Source organism: Aythya marila (genome assembly GCF_965140915.1).
Source record: "Aythya marila genome assembly, chromosome: Z".
NCBI classification, from domain to species: Eukaryota; Metazoa; Chordata; class Aves; order Anseriformes; family Anatidae; genus Aythya; species Aythya marila.
The window spans coordinates 56,757,427-56,778,274 of NC_139080.1; the positions used below are offsets into that span (position 1 = coordinate 56,757,427).

The 20,848-nt window shown below is 32.9% G+C and overlaps 1 protein-coding gene across 2 annotated transcripts in view; it reads right to left on the minus strand.

Moving 5' to 3' along the window:
- The window catches only part of CHD1 (chromodomain helicase DNA binding protein 1), a 53,179-nt gene that overhangs the window by 5,050 nt on the left and 27,281 nt on the right, over nt 1-20,848 (minus strand). Inside the window, exons 13-34 of one of the 2 annotated variants that reach the window (XM_082784389.1) lie at nt 20,330-20,419; nt 19,311-19,501; nt 18,280-18,468; nt 17,792-17,954; nt 16,352-16,504; nt 15,878-15,949; nt 14,492-14,641; nt 13,792-13,940; nt 13,424-13,520; nt 13,240-13,335; nt 12,107-12,283; nt 11,783-11,943; nt 10,394-10,435; nt 9,547-9,677; nt 8,978-9,116; nt 8,063-8,213; nt 6,936-7,058; nt 6,454-6,591; nt 4,044-4,307; nt 3,490-3,630; nt 1,999-2,177; nt 224-320 (exon numbers count right to left, since the gene is read on the minus strand). In XM_082784389.1, coding sequence (XP_082640515.1) covers nt 224-320; nt 1,999-2,177; nt 3,490-3,630; nt 4,044-4,307; nt 6,454-6,591; nt 6,936-7,058; nt 8,063-8,213; nt 8,978-9,116; nt 9,547-9,677; nt 10,394-10,435; nt 11,783-11,943; nt 12,107-12,283; nt 13,240-13,335; nt 13,424-13,520; nt 13,792-13,940; nt 14,492-14,641; nt 15,878-15,949; nt 16,352-16,504; nt 17,792-17,954; nt 18,280-18,468; nt 19,311-19,501; nt 20,330-20,419 — 3,093 coding nt within the window. The remainder of the gene's footprint in view (nt 1-223; nt 321-1,998; nt 2,178-3,489; nt 3,631-4,043; nt 4,308-6,453; nt 6,592-6,935; nt 7,059-8,062; nt 8,214-8,977; nt 9,117-9,546; nt 9,678-10,393; nt 10,436-11,782; nt 11,944-12,106; nt 12,284-13,239; nt 13,336-13,423; nt 13,521-13,791; nt 13,941-14,491; nt 14,642-15,877; nt 15,950-16,351; nt 16,505-17,791; nt 17,955-18,279; nt 18,469-19,310; nt 19,502-20,329; nt 20,420-20,848) is intronic. The other variant, XM_082784390.1, reaches the window with a different exon arrangement.

Genomic DNA, 20,848 nt, shown 5'->3' on the forward strand with positions numbered 1-20,848 from the left:
TGCCCCAACCCTGTAGCATTGCACGTGGTTTTTCTGACCAAAGTGCACTTAGCCACTCAATGAGGTTCAACATGGCTAAGTGCCTATCAAAGGAGACTACTACAAACACAAAGCAAATACTTATTTAAAGTGTGTGTGCCTTGCTGTGTTTCTGATAATCCTTTAAATCTAAATGAGTTATAACACTTGAACATTTTTATATTTAGAGAGGGTCTTAAATTACCTGAGACTCTTGGCGCTTTTTGATTGCATGCTTATACAGTTTGTGCAACTTTCTGGCATCAAATTCTGTAAACTTAGAGACAAAAATCCACAAATTTCTGAGGAAGAAGAAAAGAGATGTTGTAGTTCTTACATATATATATATTCATATATATATATTTTTTGTATGACACAAAACAACATAGATTTAACTGAAATTAATTCATTAACCTCAGTAAAAAGAAACACTAAAATCTGTTACACAGAGTAGTGCCTAGCTGCACAGCAAATATTATTTAGCTGTACATCAAACATCTGACAAATTAACTCCTGTGACAATTTGACACTTTGCATTATTTATCATCATTACTTTAGAGTTTGAAGTGCATGAACAGTACAATTATTATCAATTTCATTAATGCAATGATTTGTGGAAATGGTTAGAAATGTTGCTTTCAGTTTATGCATGCCTTTTGAAAGATTGTTAGAATTCTAACAGAAATTTTCAATATTCGCTACTCAGTAACTAAAAATGCAAGTAAGGTACAGTAAGTAAAACTTCTTCCAAAATTGAAGTTTCCTGCAGGGGAAGGCATTTGACTAACAAGACTTATTTCCTGGAAATGTCAGAGAATTCATCCACAATTCCAAATCCTGGTCAAAGATTTGAAAACAAATCAATCTGAAAAAATGACAGAAGTGACATGGTTGCAGCGTCAAGCCTAATCTGTCCTATGCAGGAGCAAAGAACAACACTAGGTCAAGTATAGACGCCAAAACCTGAAAGAAAATGTTTGTTTCTAAGATTACAGATAACTAAACTGAAGTCTAAAATTCTATCAAGACTACCAAATACTACAATCTAGAAACATTTGAATTTTTCAGGCTCAGGAAGCATCAGTCTGATCCTTCACTCCGACTACTTAAGTCTCATTTTATCTTATTTCAACATTTAACCAAATGGTACTGCAGTATTATTGTGAATACTAGCTCTGTTATGCATTTCCACTTAAAAAAAAAAAAAATTACGTTACATTATGTGTTAGACGGGTCTTATTTTTATATTTCAGACCATCTTTAAAATTTTCAAGTAAAGCAAGTAAAAACAGCTGAAGCATTCTACAGTAGCAACAGTCTGTAAGGAAATTATAATGCTTAACTGACTTGCATACGGAAGTGTAGGATATATTCTCAGCCCAAGCTGTAGGATGTATTTTCAAGACTTAACTGCACATTCTGATAAATTCTTAATGCAATTTCAGTTACTTTTAAGTGTAATATAATGATGGGTAAAGACATTTAAGAACTCTTTGTTTTAAAACACATCTAAGTATGTTATAAATAATTTTATTGTGTCATATATTATTTGAGTATATTTAAAAAAAATAAATATTCTACAAACAAAAATCAAAGTTCAGCACACACGTCTGAATTTCCTGTTTTTAGCATGAATTAAAAAAATCCTCAAAGCTGAAGAAACGGATCCTTAAAGATAAGAACTCTTTCCCAATAAATATTTAACACTACATAAAAGTTATCTAGTGTTTACTTTAGGTTGTAAGAAGTGAGATTACGCCACCTACTGGATAAAGTGCATTGCTATACAGTATGAAGAAGTCAATCTATTAAAAGCCAGAACCATTTATAATCATCTTGTATAACACTTACTTAAGACAGCAGAAAAATACAAGAAAAAGAGGGTAAGAAACAAGAGAAATAACCGAAAACTATTATCCTTAATACTAGCAATTAAATATTTTCCTTTTCCAAAACAAAAAATCATGCAGAAAAACTTACTTCCTCCACTGTTTAATTTGTTCTGGATTTGTGTACTCCTTTAGGCATTCAGTAATATGATCCCCAATTTTGATTAGACACTGTCTAGTATGTTCCAGCTGCTCCCTTTCAGAAAGACCCTTCTCTGGTCTATCCAACTGTTTCAATGCTGCTTTGACAGGCCTCATTCTTTCTTTGCACTGTAAAACGCAGGAAACATATTTATATATATGTTTATATATAAATTTTAAAAAAATTAGAACATGACCCCACCCATTACTGTGATATCTATACAGGCAAGACAGCATTGTTACAAGCAAAACAAAACACAAGACCTTGCTCACAGGGTGAGAGGAACACACTGAAGAATACCACAATCAATGTGTCAACATCTGTGGAGAAAAATCAAAGAAGCTGTTCCTTGAGAACAGAGAAGTCATGATGCCCCATTCCTGAAGAGTTCAAGGAAGAGAGTTCCATTGCTAGTTCATAACACTAAGCAATTAATCAGCTGCAATACATATTGATTTAGCCACAGCTTAAATTAGATACCTTGCAGAGATCACTGCTTAAACCTAGAAGTGATCGGAAAAATCTAAGTGTACAGAGAAATCAAATGATTTCCTGTCACAAAGCTATCCACACATCCACCTGAATCACTTGAGGCTCATCTTGGGAATCACAGGTAAGTCACTTGGAATATTTAGTTTAAAAATATACAAAGACGAGTCAAGGACATACTCATGAGAATCTAATTTGCATGTCACAGCCAGCACCACAATAAATCCACTAAACCTGACCAGCAGAAACAGATAATCGTTGAAATCTGTCTGATAAAACACATAGAAGAGCTTACGATTGCTAAAAAGAACTCATTGGTACCTTTCCAAAGGCTGCAGTTGACCTATACAACTCTACATATCTTGCGTCTACATACTCTTTTTTTTTCTCTAATATTGATTCTGTTTTTAGACAAGTAGTAATTTAAATGAAATTCTTTTGGTGTCAACGAGATTACTCTGGCCAGGTATTTCTAAAGGCTTTAGAATTTGTTCATTCCTGTATCTAATAATTTATGTCTGTGATACTGCAGGAGGGAAGTGCTGAAACTTAATTTCTCTTTTTATCTTACTAAGAGTAAAAGCATTTATGATAAAGTGAAGCCAGAGACTCCATCAACTGCATTATGTATTCTGCTCTTGAAGAAGCAGTATACATAACTTTTTGTTGAGGATAGATCTTTAAAGAGTATATTTAAAATCTATTCAGTATACAGACTGCTAGGTAAGTTTTCTTACTATACTGCATACCTGCAACAAACAACAGAATAAAACTTCTGGCCTGAAGACAAAAATAACTTCAGTATAGTATCAATATCATCCATTGATCTAAGACTTTACTAGCAAGAGATTGTCTGGTACTATGTCTAATAATGAATAAAGAATCAGAAACTTCCATTTTTTAGAATATCAAGTGTAAACTTGTAAATCAGGTTATCAAAAAGGGACTTACCACACTAAACGTCTTCTGATCTAGTTCTTCAGATTCTTCTGATATAGGAACTGGTTCACTCGTTGCAGTAATGTGAACTGGAGTATCCAACAATGGAATTTTTTTATTTTTTTCTTTATTTTCTGATTTGATTTCATTTACCTAAGAACAAAATATGAAAATGTTTGAGTATATTTTGGGTCTGAAATTATCCTGTAATGCATGACAATAACCATAACTCTTGCATACTCTTCAATAACAGGAAGAAAAACTAAGATGGTATATTTTACTTTCTCTGTGGGATGGAAAAGGAGAATGGAAAAGGAGTAAGTTTCTTTTCTTGCACCCACGCATACTCACAATCCAATGAAGATACATATAATTAAGGAAGTAATTCCCCATTTCATATGCCTGTCTCCATGGTTGCAAGTGGTAAAAATATAACTTCAAATGATGTAAAAAGATTTCAATGAAATGACAACTGATCAGATCCAAAATACCTTTTTAACTCAAAATCATTCACAAAAACCTAGTGGCCTTTTCTGATGCTGTATAAGATAAATAAACCTAGTTACCTTCTCTTCCTTTACTTCTTTTTCTTTCTGTGTGGATTCTTTTACTTTGTTTTCTCTCTTTTCTTTAATATCTTTTTCTTTTAATTCTTTCTTATCCTCTTTTTCTTTTTTCTCCCTTTTCAAATCCCTCTTATTTTCCTTTTCTTTTGTCTCTCTTTTTTCTTCAGCTTCCTTCTTTATACCAATATCTGGCTCAGGCTTTTCTTCATTTTCTTTTTCTGCTTTTATTTTTTTATGTAGATGTTTCACTGAAACAATCTCATCCTGCAATATGCAAGCATATATGTCACATCAAACTGTGTTTCTAGCTATACAAGTTTTGCAACCATCAGATTAAAACATATTTTTTATCTGTGCATTTCTTTTTTTCTTTTTTTTTTTTTTTACATAGATTTAACATCTATCAAATAGAAATAGATATAGTTGTGAAGAAAAATGAGGGCTATTTACTCATTTCCTTGATGTGACACAAAACAAGTACTGATTTGGCAAGTGGGTGGAAGAAGGGAGTGAAAAATTAAGTCACTTCAATTTTTGTATGCCAAAAGAAGTCTGCCCCTGTAAAAAGCTCTAAAGCACTAAAGACACTAAGGAAGTACGTCTTGAAAACTGAGCTGATTGTTCAGGACACTCAGGTGATAAATGTTAGAAGACCTCTGCTCTAGTTAGCTTTGTCTCAGTAACTTTTTACTGATCCCACATTAAACGTTCACAGGAGAAGCAGAGTCCTATCTTCCATTCTTTTGGAGCTGTTCTTTTTACTATGCTCAAATAAAAAGCCTTACTTACGAACTAATAGAAACCTATTTAATTATTTGATGATGAAAAATACATCAAGTGTTTGTAATATTGGTTAATGAGGTCAGAGATGGAAACTCATATCCTTTCAGACAGAAGAATACTATTAAGTAACAAAAGTAATATTGCACAAGTGCAAGAATCATCATAATCTTTTAATCAATTTAAAAGATAATCCTGGACAATTTGCAAAAAAACAGATGTAAAGAAACCTAGTACATGAATTACAACTCATTACTTAGATTAGGCATCAAGTTATTAGCACTCTGGCAGTTATATAGTTAGAGCCAATCATTTGGGTGTTTAAAGCTTACTTTGGGATCTAGTCTTTTTTTTTTTTTTTCTTCAGAAGTGAAATTATTTGTCTCTGACCAAAAGAATTCAAGTAATGCATAACCATTACTAAACACATGTACACAAAAGCATTTTAGGCACTCTCCCAAACAGAACAGTCAATCAACAGACTGGCAGTGTCTTCTATTTTGAATGAAGTCTGACACTTTTTTATTAATTTTTTTAAGTAGTCTGAATTTATGTTGTTTTATCATTCAGTTGCCAATTATCAATTTACTGGGAACTGTGAAAACACTTCTTGGTCTTACATTCTGAACAATTATCATTCAAGTTATCGTATCTACAAAACAAGCCAGTCTACAAAGAAAGGTTATTTTTTTGTTATTTATTCATTTGTTGGTACGAATTAATATTTATACTTTGTAAAACAACCTGAATAACATACAGAAAGGCTTCAGTTAAAACTTTTTTTTTTTAAACTTTTCTGTAAACTGCATCATAGTTCTTCTCAGACTTAATCTATTTCAACTATATATTTCAATTAGTGTTTTATCTTTACAGAAAAAGTTGACAATTACAATGGCCTGAAATAGTTTTAAATGGTTACAAAAGACACTTACATAATTTGGTTTATGTTAAACCAAGTAGGAATAATTTTAATGATATTTACAGATTTGCAATTACTTATTTAAACTATTTCAAAATTATAAAATTATGTATGACACAACCCTAAATATTATGTTGTTCTCTCTAGTGGTTTCTGCTGTGTAATAGATACAAGAAATAGATCCAACAAAAGCAGAGGCCTAACAGAGTACTTCTGAAGTAACACAACATAATGAGGCTAAGTAGTCTTTTTACATAATTAAAGTCATGACATATGCAGAAACTTTCACTTGCACATCTTGAAACATCATTTATTCATGCTGCTCCTTCTAATTGGGTTTGACTTTTTTTTTCTGCTGGTCCTGAACTAAAAAATACCTTAAGAACCAGTTGCTACTACTGTAGCAACACTGTTTACATTTCTAATAGATACAATGCTGAAGTCTTTAAATAACATTGAAATTGATCAATGACACTTTTAATTAGACTACAACATTATTTAATAATAAAATTTGGAAAACTACTTGTAATTCCTCAGCTCCTAGGTTAGCACCAAATCACAATAGATAGTCCATGCAATTGTGCTAATGGAATATTAACAGTAGCAGCCACAGGAAGAAGACACCATTCAGTTGCTTCAATTTTACTAGGTCAAGCAGAATACAAAATGGAAATTTCTAGCAGTCACCTTCACCATATGAAAGATATTTACCTTGTTATCCTCCTCCTCATCATCTTCATCAGATTTTTCTGAGGGCTGTGGTGATGAATCACTTTTTACTTCTTCTTTTATTTTTGAAGCCTTTATCTTATTCTTCTTAGTTCTTGTTTTCCTCCTCTTTGAATTGCCCTGAACGCAAATTAGTACCTTTAATACAGCAACTGGCAAGCATCTCCTCACCAGAGTTGCAGGAAAAAGTTTTGGTTTTATATGAAATAGGGATTTCATTTTATTTATTGACAGTAATGACCACCACTGTTCTCAGGACCGGAGGGAGTACAGTTCAACAGTAGAGAATACTAAATAGGAAAGATTAATACGATGTGATATTTGTGATTCATTTGTTAAGTTCATCTCATGTAGTACGATTACCAATATTCCACAAAATAAAAAAGGAGAACGAAAAAAGGAAAAGGATCTAACACCAAATGGATATTATTTTATCTTGCTACTGAATGCCAAATTTTACTTACTGCACCAGCAAGCCTTTGTGCTTCCTTTCTTGCAAGGTCTTTATTCAGTAATTTTATGAGGTAGTCTGCACGGGTCTGTAACTGCTTTGCCTGGGGTTTCTTATCTGGATCATCAGGTAAAATCTGAGGAAAATGTTGGTAGTATGAACTATGAGTACGCATTATCAGATTTCAAAGGTATTAGCCTAGAGCACTCAGAAGCGAAAAAGTTTCAAAAAAAAAAAAAAAAAAGGTGGGTCCTTCCACTTCAACTGTATCTAGCAAATATAACAGCATGCTTGTAAACAATGGAAAATTTATTGTTTTAATTTCCCTAAAAACAGCAAATGCTAAATCTTGGAAATTGCCTCACAAAATTTAGAACAAACTAGAATCAGATTTCTGTTCCGATTCTGATAGTTCATCTAAGAAATTCTGGGCTACCCTATCAGTCATTCACAGAACTCCCAATTCTGCCTCATGCAAAAGAACTAAATGAAGAACTCATTATTACAGTATATTGCAGATGCCAGAAACAAAAATGGGTGGTCTGATAAAAAAGAAAATGAATTGAAGACATATAGATCATTACTAAACAAATTTGGACAAAACCCAGCCTCCTTAAATCCCAAAGCTACAGGTTGTTCACACTGTCACGAAGTTTGCCTCGTCCTAGCTTTTTCCTAAATGTGTTGCTCACTATTGCTAATCAGCTCTTGCAGTACTTCAGTCTGACCAGACTATTTTCATGTCATGATTGTCCACCACCTGAAGAACCTTGGGATTAAGTGGTGATGGAGAAACCAAGACAAATGCCTACAACAAACTCCCTTCAAAAAACTCAAAAACAAAACAAACCCATCTCAAACATCTAAAATAGCAAAAAAGATAGAAAAGAAAGAATTCAAATGACTGAGGCCCACAGAAATAGGGAAGCATAACTGATCATAAGAAGGCAGACTTCAGTTGAATACCAAAGACTCCAGAGATCTAATGACACGCTACACAAAGGATAGATACGTGGAAGTACTATAGGTATGTAAAACCTATGCAATTTCACTTATGATACATATGCTCTTTCAGTAACTGTCACTAGCATTATTATTGAAACAAAAAAAGTTCTTGATAAAACATTTTAGATGACATACCTTCTGTGTCAAACTGAGATCAGGATCCATTTTTATCATTTCCCAGCTGCCATAACCATATTCATAGATGCCTACTAACAGATTGGAATCATCTTCTTTACCCCAGTCTATATCAAAATGAGCAGCCTTGGTGTGGCATGGGATTACATATCTAACAGAAATAAATTACAATGACAAATTATTTCTGAAGCTTAGGAAAGAGAAGGCTGACATACTAAGAATGAAAAAACACATCTAGTTACATCACTATGATGATGTTATGTTTAGGAAAGTAATCCAAGTATCTACCACTATACATTCTTAACATTTCCAGAAAATATTTGTTGAAATCAACACTGAAATATGTTTTAAAGCTGATCAAGATTACATCGATCATGATAGACAAAGGATACCTGTCTGTGGCCCTTGGTGGTGTCACAGGGTTGGCTAGTTGTGAAGTTCTCTTGTTTTATACTTCTGTATAAAACATCATCCAAATGAAACTCCTAACTGAATATGCGGATCATGTAAAGATTGTGATGCACAAGGAAAAGAAGTTCAGAGGGTGGTAACTACCACCAACAGTTACCATCTATTGCAGTTTGACATATACTGCTTTCTCTCAAGCAGATATGACACACAGAACAACTCAGCAAGCCTGACCTTTAGTCTGGATGTAGTACTATGAGTAACTGAACACAGTCCACAGTGAGTACAGTTCAGAAGCCAAAGCTGATACTGACCTCTTCCTTCCCTGAAGGAGGAAGAAATAATGAAAAACAAATTTGAAGCAGTTTGCTGCTGCCAGTCCTTATAGAGAATGGAGGGACAAGGCTGTGACAGTGTCCTTTGAGTCTGGGTTTTCTGAATAAAGCAAATAAAGCCTGAACCGTTTTCTAAATTATAACTTCCTTTAGGAAAAAAAAAAAAAAATACCTTTTCCTTTCTTCTGGATCCGAAGGAATGGATTTGTGCAATGGTGCCAACTCTTCTTCATGAGAGATGACTAGCTTTGCATTCACCTGCACTCCTGAGATTCTAAATGTTGGGCCTTTAACTTTCCCAAGTCTACCTCCTTAAAATAAATGATGGAAATATTAAAATGTTAGCTGTTACATGTATCTTATAAAAAAAAAAAAAAAAAAAGAAAAAGAAAAAAGAAAACAAGCAAGTTCACTGCTATAGCTATACTATATGACTTTGTCTTAACAAAATAGTCTAATTAAGCTCCAAAATCTCAAGGTCTTTCAGATAGTAACAGAACATTTCTAAATTTCACAGTAATGCAAAAACAAACTGCACTCTGCAGTGACCATTAAAAAAAAAAATAAAGGAAAGAAGTTGTTGTCTTAGTATAACCCTTTTTCAAAATCGCCCAGAATGATAACATTTGTTTTTTCCCCTAAGAATTGTTTCCTATTATGATCAGACTGCAAGAATACTTCAGACTTCTTAACACTTTTTATACCCCCTCACACACACAGACACCTCCAAACACACTGTACCTGCTCTTTCTTGTCCACATGAATTGTCCTTTAAAGCTTTAATGCATCCATTATGCACAAGCTCTCCCAAACGTCTAAGGTCTGTTTCAGATTTATCGACCAGCTCAGCATCCCTAGCTACAGCATCTAACCTGTAATAAAAAAATAATTAAAAAAGAAAAAACACATTTTTATTGCTCTGCAAGTTTAGCAATTGCATATGCCTCCTTCAGATTTTGAAACTAGAAAAATGATCATCTAAGTTATCAGTCACCTGCACTTGTTACCCATGCAGTTAAAAACAATTAAATAAAAGAATATAATAGTTACAAAAAGGAAAAAATAAAAGTGATTCAGATATCAGAAGACAATATAACAATTACTTTATAGGGTCCTAACTCTACAGTTTTGAGGTAGAATGCAGTAATATTTAAAAAAATAAAATAAAAAAATGAATAGGAACCATTACTTATGACACAATCATATCGAATATAAATATTCTCAAGGAAAATAAGGATGCCAAGCTTTTCTTAAGCTTTTTGCCTTATTCCATATCTTAAAAATGAAGTGGCAAAAGTAACTTGAACATTGGATAACAGCCAGAGTGGATAAACTGATGGTCTTTCAACAAGCTATCAAACAAGACAACAGCATGCCTATCACCAATGCAGATTAAACAAGACAATAGGTAAAATATAAAGAAAAAAAAACAAGCAGTCCAGCAAAACTGAAATACTATCCCAGAGACACGTTAGTCAAGTTAAAAGACCAAGCATATTATTTTCTCTCTAAGTCTAAGGTTTCTTAGTATATTGTTCTAATTTTTATGAAAACAAGGTATAAAGTTGCTACACAATTATAAGTTTACCTTTCAAGAGGACCACCAAATTTCTTGTAACTCTTGATAAACCTAATAACAGAAAATAATTTTGCAGTTTAAATGTATGCTTAACTAACTACATTACTTTTTAATTGTCCATAAAGAATTGCATTGAAATCCTATTAATATTTTAAAACCCACAGCTTGATGTATATCACGATAACCTGCACAGAGTCATAGTTATATTTGGTTTATGAACAGATATAAATAAAATGACAGAAGGTACAATATTTTTTTAATTAAAAAAAAACAAACTTCTTTTACTTTCACATGACAAAATACAGCAACTAGATGTGTTTAATCAAAAATAAAATGTGAATTTGTTGTAAATAGAGAATTCAGACATTATGTTATGTCTGAGCGTAACATAAGGAGCAATCTGAAAATCAATACAGGTGATTTTAAGATTTCAGAAAACATAACACAGAAGATAAAGGAATGTTAATGTTTTGGGGATAAATAACTGATGGAAAGAAATTAGAAGCAGCAAGATAAGGAGGGAATGAAATAAAAATAAAGGAAAAAAATAAATTTCCAGAACAATCAAAGATTCAGGTTGCTAGCACAAGCATTTGAATACACTTGAAAGAATATGCAATCCACTTTGTTAGATGAAACAGAAAGGCAACAATAATATTTAAAGGATTATTAAGGATTATTAAAGGATTATTAAAGGATTATTATTGTAATAAAAAGTATTTCGAAAGATCTAAATATTTTAGAGAAATGTGAACACCTAAATTTCAGAAGCAGAGTAGCATTTCACAAAGCCACGAAGTCAAAGTAAAGGCAATTCTTCTTCCTGCCAAAAATACTTCAGCACCAGATTTTGTATATTTTAGCTTAAAAAGGCAAAATTATGAAATTAATTCAATTACAGTTTCAAGAAGCTTACAACAAAACAAAAACCCAATCAACTTTTTTGTAGTTATCACCAAAAAGCTGGTATTCACCAGAAAGCTGTTCTTTCTGCAACCTTCACATAGAATCATGGGAAGTAAATTATTTTTCGTATGTTAAAAAAATAAGTTCACGCACTTATCAAATCTTTTTTGAAATCACTGTTCTCAGGGGATGCAGGAATTTAGAGTAATGATAATCAAGTGAAAAACAGTCAAGAATCATTTTCCAAGCTAATTCTATCCCTTACCAAATGGGTTCAAATGCTGGCAAACAGTTCAACTATGTCAACACGAGAAAGTACAAAAACTGCTTTTGTACCTTTTCAAGGTAAAACACTAAATAGAAAGAAAATTTTCAAATAATTTCACACAAATAGACCGTCTTTAGTATTTTTTGAACTCTATAATTATTTAAAAAAAAAAAAAAACATAACTGTTTTATCCCTTTAAACATGCACTTCACCCCGTATCTTACCGCCTGATCTCTGCATCACTAAATCCTTTAATATTTTCTCGAGGAATAGTTCGTGGTCTTCCACGCTTTTTTGGACGTTTTCTTTCTGTGATAGAGTCACTATCAGATCCAGAGTATCTTCTGCTCCTACTGCGTCTTCCTTCACTTCCATTAAAGCTGATCTGGAATTTCAGAATAAGCAGTTCAAAACTACATTCTTAATACAAACAAAATAAACTTTTACCTAGCCTGTCAAAAATATGAATTCAGAGAAGGAAAAAAAAAAAAAAAAAAAGAAAAAAAATAGAAAAACAAAAATATAAGTCAGTTAAAACCCAGAGGTACCTGTTTTGCACAGTTTCTCATCCTTGGGAGCATATATATTTCTTCAAGTTCTTTTTGTCTTTCCTCCTCTTCTATTCTTCGCCTCTGGACTTCTGGGATTATTTCTTCCCAGTTTCTTGAGTTTCTTTCTGGCTCCAACTCAATATCGTCTTCATCCATATTGGAAAAGTTGGCCACCTTATACATCAGAACGTATGTATTTTCATCACTTAAATAAATGACTTAATTTAAACAAAACTTAGCAAAAGATATTTTAGGAAACCTAAGTTCTTGATGACATATTTTATGCATCTATATTCTTCATGCATTTGTATTTATTACTGCTTAATAATACACATAAAATCTATACATATGTTTCAAGAAACACTGTCTCTAATGAAGATATTTTTGCTCATTTATGATACAGATGTACTACATGCAATATGGGCTCAGAAAAAATGAAAATTCTTCTTCTTTTAGAAGTTGACTAATGTAGAGCATAATGAAACACACTCCACAGTAGCTGTATGACAGTTAACTTCCTTCAGAATAAGTCTAATGACATTTGAATGCATCAGTTCATTTGAGACTGTAGTAATATAAAACTATCCAAACAGTACATCGTAGGAATCAAAAAAGATTGTACATGAACCATCAGCAGAATAGTGATTTAATAGCCTACTGATCTAAACACTTATCACACCATATATTTTAAATAATAAAAAAAAAAAATCAGCCACATGATAATATGTCTAGCTGGTAACACTTAAAGTTTCTGTAATTCAAGTTTACTTCAGTGCTGAAAACAATTTCTAAAAGTAATCAATTAAGAAATCCAGACATTATGTTTTGTGTTCAGAAGTACCACAAGTGCTTAACATTAAAGGCATTCATGCCTTTAGTACCCAAACAGTACCCAAACCTCTCCTCATGAACATGTTCATAAATGTCTTATTTTATTCATAAAATACATTATAAATATTTTTTAAAGTTTGTACTGAGGGTATAGTGAAAAGAAAATTATTAGAAAGAGACAATTAACTTATTGTGGCATCTCTTTTGTAAGAATGAAGGAGATAAGTACATAAAAGAAAAAATAGAAGTTTTTAATAAGGGAAAGTAATTATGACAGGAGGGAGACGACAGAGCAATACCTTGAACTGTGAAAGCAACTCATCTCCTACAGTTAATGGACCTGGCTCATTTTCCCGAGTTTCAGCTCTCTTCAAGATTTCATCTATATCCATTTCCTGAAAAAGATTGAATTTGCCTTTATAATGAAATAATTCATACATACTTTGGGTTGTTTTATATTTCAAGTCTAGAAACATTACTTACCTGGGGTTCCTGTTCTTCCCCTTCAGGTTCTTTAAAAAGTTCCTCTGCACCAAACTTTAAAATTGCTGATAATTCTTCTTTATTAAAAGGTGTTGAGCTGAAATACAGGATGTTTCAGGAAAAACATTTTATTTTAGTAGACTGAAAGAATTCTCTATAACCACTAGCCAGTTAAGATTTCTTTTTACTGTCAAGTAAAAGCTATATTTGATATGGAAACAAAAATCTACACAGACAAAAACACTTTGCAGTTTTTATTTATTTACCTTTGGTTTGCCTTTCATTAACAAAATGAAATTACTGGCGATTTTACTTACCTGCCAAATATAATTAAATACAAATTGGCATATAAGATAATAAAAATATACCTTGAAGGAGTAGAACCTGTATGTAGTACAGTTTTTCCTGTAGTGTCCATTCTCTGAATTACTAGATGATCTAGAACCATCTTCTTCTTGGCTCTTTCAAGAATATCTTCTTCTACTGACCCTTTTGTGACTAGACGATAAATATTAACCTATATTTTAAATAAGTGAGCAACAACAAGAAGAAATGTCAGTCTTGTCTGCACATTATCTGATTTTTATTTATTTTAGTAAATACTAGTTCAAATTTCTTACTATGGTCTTACATAAGCAGTTTACAAATAGAGAAATAAATTCTTAAGACATGTCTTTTTTAAGCTTCAGTGATTAGCCACAAACAAAACTCTTCTATTTCTGATTATTACCCCAAATGATAAAGAAACCCAAAGAGAACTACAAAATACTTAAGGGGAATGTGGCTGATGGAGTTATTTTCCAGAATGACATGATGCCAACAAAGATGGGACAGACAAGCCCGCAACTCTTCTCCCTCCCCATCCATAATACCACAGCTGCCATACTGTGTTTTAAGAAGATTTTAAAGTAAAAAAATATAAATATAAATAGAGCATTATTAACATTTTTAACACATCCAGCCAAGTACTAATTATTCTCAAAATACACGAATACTGCAATGGCCCAGTCAGTTGACAGCTCCTCTAGAGAGCTGTCCCTCAGGTTTGGAGGTTACAGCTGAATGTACCTGTTTCTTCTGCCCAATCCTATGAGCTCTAGCTTGTGCTTGCAGATCATTCTGTGGATTCCAGTCAGAATCAAATATAACTACAGTGTCAGCAGATGCCAAGTTTATACCTAATCCTCCAGCTCTGGTAGACAGTAAAAAGCAAAAGTCCTGAAAATATAAAATGTAACCGTTTTATATTTAGCAGTTCTGATATCCTTAAATGAACCACTATGACACTTATTTATGCATTCCATGTCAATTCTGTAATCGTTCTCTAGGGAAAGTTTCTTTATGTATAAAGCTAACATTCATAACTATTTTCAATAGACATTGATGCTCATTCCTTTGTGGTTTAAAGGCTGTAGCATACTAGATACCAACCAAAACACCAGACAAGCAGAAGACTGGACCAAAGTCTTCCTTCACCTACCCACTTAAGAAACCTAAGCAGCCATGGCATACTAGGAGAGATACTGAGACTACATATGACCAGTTGCGAGACAGGAGGCAGAATTCTTCAAGGGTCACTGCTGTTTAATATATTTATAAACAAGCTTGAGACATGCAATAAAACAACATATGAAATTCAAGAGGAAGTAAAATAGTAATTATTTTTCCTATAGTGACAGAGAACAGAAAACCATGACTCTTAGGAATGAGTCCTGGGAATTATGTAAAATATTTCCATTAACATCTTTGCTCATTAATGGCCAAAAATGTATGAAACATTATACACTTTTAGGAAAGAAATAGAAGATAAAGCAAAGAACATAATTTGGTTGCTGCACAAATATTAAGTTTGCCTTCACCGTTAAATACCACGTGAAGTTTAGGTTCCTCAAAAAATGTACAGTATAACTGCAAAGCAGAAAAAGGCAATGATGTCTACACTAGGGATTTAAAACAGAATTAACTTCTGTATTTAATATATTTCTTAAGTTTACTTCATGGAGTTAAGTCCTTCCTCTTCAACTGTAGCAGAAACAGAAGCTCAGCAGCAACTGAGAAATGCAATCCTATTACCAAGAAAAACAATTACTCCCTGTGCCCCCAAAAAAGGAGAACGATTTAACTTGATCAAATGGAACGGCTTGTGTATTTGGAATGTTATATAAGCTATAAATCCTCTAAGCTTTAAAAAAAAAAAAGCTGCAGAGACCCTTATAAATTCACAAGTCACACAAAGAATCTTCAGAAATCAGTTTTTCGCTGTTCATCAAAGACACACAACTTAGTTCTGTGCTTTGCATTAAAGCTAAAATCTAAAAAAGTAGACCTTTCACTCTAGCCATGAACATTGGATTTTCAAACTTGATGCATTTCTCATTTTTCTCAACAGTCATTTTTACAGAACACTTCTCATATTTCTTGGGAAAATATAAAACAGGAAAAAAATTACCATACCTCTGATCCTTCTGCGTTAAAATGATCCAGTGCTTGTTTCCTCAATTCCCCTTTTATTGATCCATCAAGTCTCTAAAGAGATTGAATACTACAGTTTAAAAGTAATTCTTATGCTATATTCTCATCAGAGCAACTTGAATTCTCAACAGCCAAAACAGTAATGTGAAGGAAAAAAAGGAATGTTAATGCTTCATGTCATCTTCTTAATTCAAGGACACTCCTTTATTAAGCAAAGTGGTAAAGATCAGATAATGGCAGAGAGGCTGAGGTTGGCAAGGACATCTTGTCTAACACCTCTGCTCAGACAGGGTCCACTAGAGCAGGTTGCCCAGGATCATGTCCACTTCTCTTTTAATTATCATGGAGAAAAGAGATTTCACAACCTCTAGACAACTTGCTCCACTGCTCTGTCACACTCCGAGAAAAGAAAAGATTTTTCTTAAATTCAGGATTAAGACTACTAAGGCTTGTTACCTGGAAGGGAAACTGACGATACTTTAGGTACTCTGCTAGGATGTCCAGCATCCTCACCATCTGAGAGAAAATCAGAACTCTGTTGCCACGTTCTCTCAGACGAATCAGTAGCTTGTCAAGAAGGATTAGTTTCCCGCTGCTACGTATCAAATGCTATCAAAAGAAGAAATATGGATTACAAAAACAGTTCACCTCGATACTAGTAAGTGCTGCAAGTGGTCAGACATTCTTTTAAGGTTTGTCTTCCTGTCTACTGATGTGGGAGAAAAACAAAAACATTTGTCACTCCTTATAATATACATACTTTAAAATATGCATGATAGGACTGTTATTTGTGGTGCCTAACAGACTTTAGGTGGGTTACATTATCAAGACTTCTTGGTTCCTTTAGGAATAACTGGAACAGAAAGCAAATGCAGGATTTATCGTTTTAAACATTAGGCCTCTTTAGGTTGAGAAAGAATTTTGGAGAATGTGTTCATTCATAATTAAGAGCTAACAGAACTTATTAAAGCGGACCAAAGAAGTAGTTGTTAAAAGTCTGCAATTAATAGAAATAATGTTCGAGCAGTTATAAGGAATTTAATTTTGTATGAGGTAGATGTAGAGTGTGTCAATTTATAAATGACACTTCCTTTAGCTTTAAAAAAGGTTTCATGTTGCAAGCTATCTTGTAATTACGATTGTCACTGCACAAACTAATATTTTGGGGAAAAATGTTTAAGTTATCAGAAGCTTACAGAAGAAAAAAAAAATCTGTAGAAAAAATTATGTTGATATAAATAGCATCATTGATAATTATTTATTTTTTTTTATCTGTTGTTGTGCTTCTGAGCAGTTTTGGTACAAATATTAATTAACATTTACTAAAAACAAACATTACAGCCCATCTCTGGTAGTAATGATAATTATTTTCATCTGGAACAAGAACAACAGCAAAAAAAATCAGACAGATTTCAATGACCATTACTTTCATTTCCTTTCAGTTTGGTTGTTTGCAGGCATATCTGGTTATACAAAAAGCTTAAAAACATTCTGCAGATTGCTTCATGCTTTCATACAGATTGCTCGTGCCAGTCACCTGCGTTTCCATTTACCTGTTTAGCTTTCATCTGTTTAGCTGCTTTATTTTTCCTGGGTTTAAAATAGGTCTTAAATTCATTTTGTGTGAAGATGCATAGACTGTTTCAAACTATATCTTTTTTGTGCTGAGTGCAATTAAAAATTCGAAGATATTTTATTTAGTAGAGATCTGTCTAGTGTTCAGTTCCAATAAAAAAACAAAAATCAATTCACTTACCAGTAAAGTCCAGGATACATGTTTTTAGAGATCTTGCTCTTTCCTAATATTAAGAACTAAAAAATTGCCAGAACACTATAAAATTACAGTGCGCACATTACAAAAATAAATTCCCCGAATTAAAAACAAAATGACATTACCTGTAAGGCCTCCTGTTTATTATAGAATTCATTATCATCTGGTGGTTTAATGAGGTAGCAATGGTTACAACACTTTTTGAGTTCCATCATAATGTTCAGAAAGCCAGAGGTACTGCCTTTTGAACCTTTACTGAGGGCTTTATAATTCCTTGTTAAAATCCACCTATGATGTAAGACATGGTGTAAATAACCATTTGTGGAAGCAAGAAAAGCTCTCAAAATATAAACAAACTAAAAAAAAAAAAAAAAAAAAAAAAAAAAAGCAGCTCCTAGTGAAAATATACAAATATGCCAAACAACAGAAGCAAAATAAACAGATAAGACCAATAAACCTCTGCTTCACAGAACATTACTGTTGTGAAATCCTAAAAAGGTGCTTGATTTTTACTGTTTTGTCCTAAATTCAGACTGCATTATGAAAAATATTAAACCAGTAATTTGCATGTAGACATATCATTAAAACAATGAAATTTAAAGAAAATTGTTACTTGTAATATTGTTTCTGCAATGCACTCATTTCCATCCTCAGAATTTGCTCAACTTTTGCAGGTAAAGACTTTTCTACATCTTTTTTAACTCTTCTCAGCAAAAACGGTTCAAGCTCTTTGTGAAGACTTGCATAACCATACTCTCTTCCTTTGCCATGCTCCTCTTCAAAATCTTCCCAGGAGGAAAATCTACAATATAAAAAAGTAGTAATATTTAAGAAGAATGCTAACAAAATTTAAAAAAAAAAAAGTATAAGCATTCCAATTTGATTTCTTCCCCCTCCTTTGTTTAATTTAACCAATTTCTGAATGTTGGTCTTTCGAGAAATTCCAAATACTTTGTATGTAAATAGAAGAATGGAAATTCCCAAACACTTTTACAAAATTATATTTAGAAATAAATTACTAAATGAAAGATTACATTGGCTTTGATTGCAAGACAATGGAATATTGCTTGGCATTTACAACATATATGATAGGAATGTGAGCTCTACACTAGCCCTCATTTAACACTAGATCTCATTTAATCTAGGTACAAACAGAGGTCAATAAAAAATGAGATCAATACAGGAAGCTCACTGTATTTAAAATAAATGGGAAAAATAGCCACCTGACTGAAATACAGGGTATCAGGCAGCTTGGTAAAAACTTGCTTCCATTAACAGCACTAATTAGTACTGTTAGACAAGACAAGAAGATATCCCTAATCTCACCCTATTTCCCCATAGTAAAGCTATACAGTTTTCCTCTTACATTAAGAGTAAGCCTTTTTTCTTCTGGGCTCTTACCAGTACACCTCAATCCATCATTCTTGTGGACTGCTCTAATGGTGAAGCAACTACTACTGGGGTTAATCAGCAACCGGACCAGCAACAGGACCATACATCTACATTGTACAGAATATTTAAACAATCTCACAGTATTATTGTCTACCTTCATTATTATACCATCATGTCTACAAATCATTACACTATTTCATATTATGAAACTTAACAAAATGTTTACAAGAACAATGCAAAACTCTTCCTTACTTTTCTGGCATGATGAAGTGCAACAAAGACCAAAGTTCTTTGAGGGAGTTTTGCAGAGGAGTTCCAGTAATAAGAAGCCGATGGTTAGACTTAAAGTCTATTAAAGTCTTGTACAGAAGAGAGTCGTCATTTTTTAAACGATGAGCTTCATCAACCCCTATGAATGCCCAATTCAGACCGCCAAGGAAAGACTTAAAGAAATGGACAACCGGGTGAACATTACACAGGTAAACATAGTATGCAATTTCTCACGTTTTATAACCATCATTTTCTTTTTTTATTATTTTAATAAAATACGGACAGCTGTATGTCTTTAGTGCTAATCATTGCTTTTATATTAGCCAGGTTCAAAGAAAGCATATGCAAACATCCCAAGAAAGTATAAATCAAGTTAGAAGATGAGAAAAGGGCGCACAGTCTGATCCACATTAATTTTCATAACAGAAAAACAAAACAAAACAAAAAATAAAAACAACAACAAGAACAACAACAAACTACCAACCACAGAAGCTATAGACCTCTTCTTCCCAAACAAATCCAGTCAAAATGTTCTTCTCATTGTCTATAAAAATTTTCATATACTCTTAGAAGGACTAACGATAACCCTGTGTACTACTGTCCTGGACACAGTAGTAATACCCTACTGTATGCATAATAATGAAGAAAAGTCATTTTGGATTTCAAAGTTTTGTTTCAAAGATGTTTGTGTAATGGGCTGGATTCTTTTTCAGCTCTTTGATGATACAAGGAAAGTATAGCTCCTGATGGGAGGAGATCATTACAGTAATGCGAAGCTCAAGCAAACTAGAAGCATTACCTGCTTGATGAAATGGAAGAAGGCTGAAAGCCTCATCACACATACAGAAAGGCAAGAAGTGCTTAAAATATATACACTGTCCAAAAGTAAAATCCATCACACTCTACATCCATTTAATGACTAAAAACCCAAATGTGCAAGTCGAACAAGAGTTCTACACTGGGCAATGGTTTCATCTCCCTGAGAAAGCTAGTGAAATTACCTTATCCTTCAGCAAAATTTCGTATGTTGTCAGAAGTATGTTAAACTTCAGTCGTTTGGTCTGTGGATGCATCCATTCATGAGTTCTTATCTACAAAAACAATTAAGTAAACAGTAAGCTAGGAAAAAAAATTGTACCAATCAATGAGACATAAGCACTACAGCAATATAAATGTTTAAAGATGTTCAATAATCTGATCACAAAACAGAAGCACAACACATGAACTGAATTTCCACAAGACTGAACTTCCAAGCTGTCTAAGCACTCCAAACCACTTTGTTAGCCTCTGAATAAACAGCAGAGAATTTCTACGAAACGTTTTTTGCTTTAATAAACAAGATTACTAACATTCAGAAGACAGCTTAAGGAAAAAAAAAAAAGAACTTTTCAGAAAATAAATTAAGATTGTGGTTGGCTTGCATACATACTATTTTTATTTTATCTGCATAAATAATTACATGGCAGATGACAATTTGTTTTCAGGTGCAAGACTACATTTTTAATCCTGTTTATTATTAA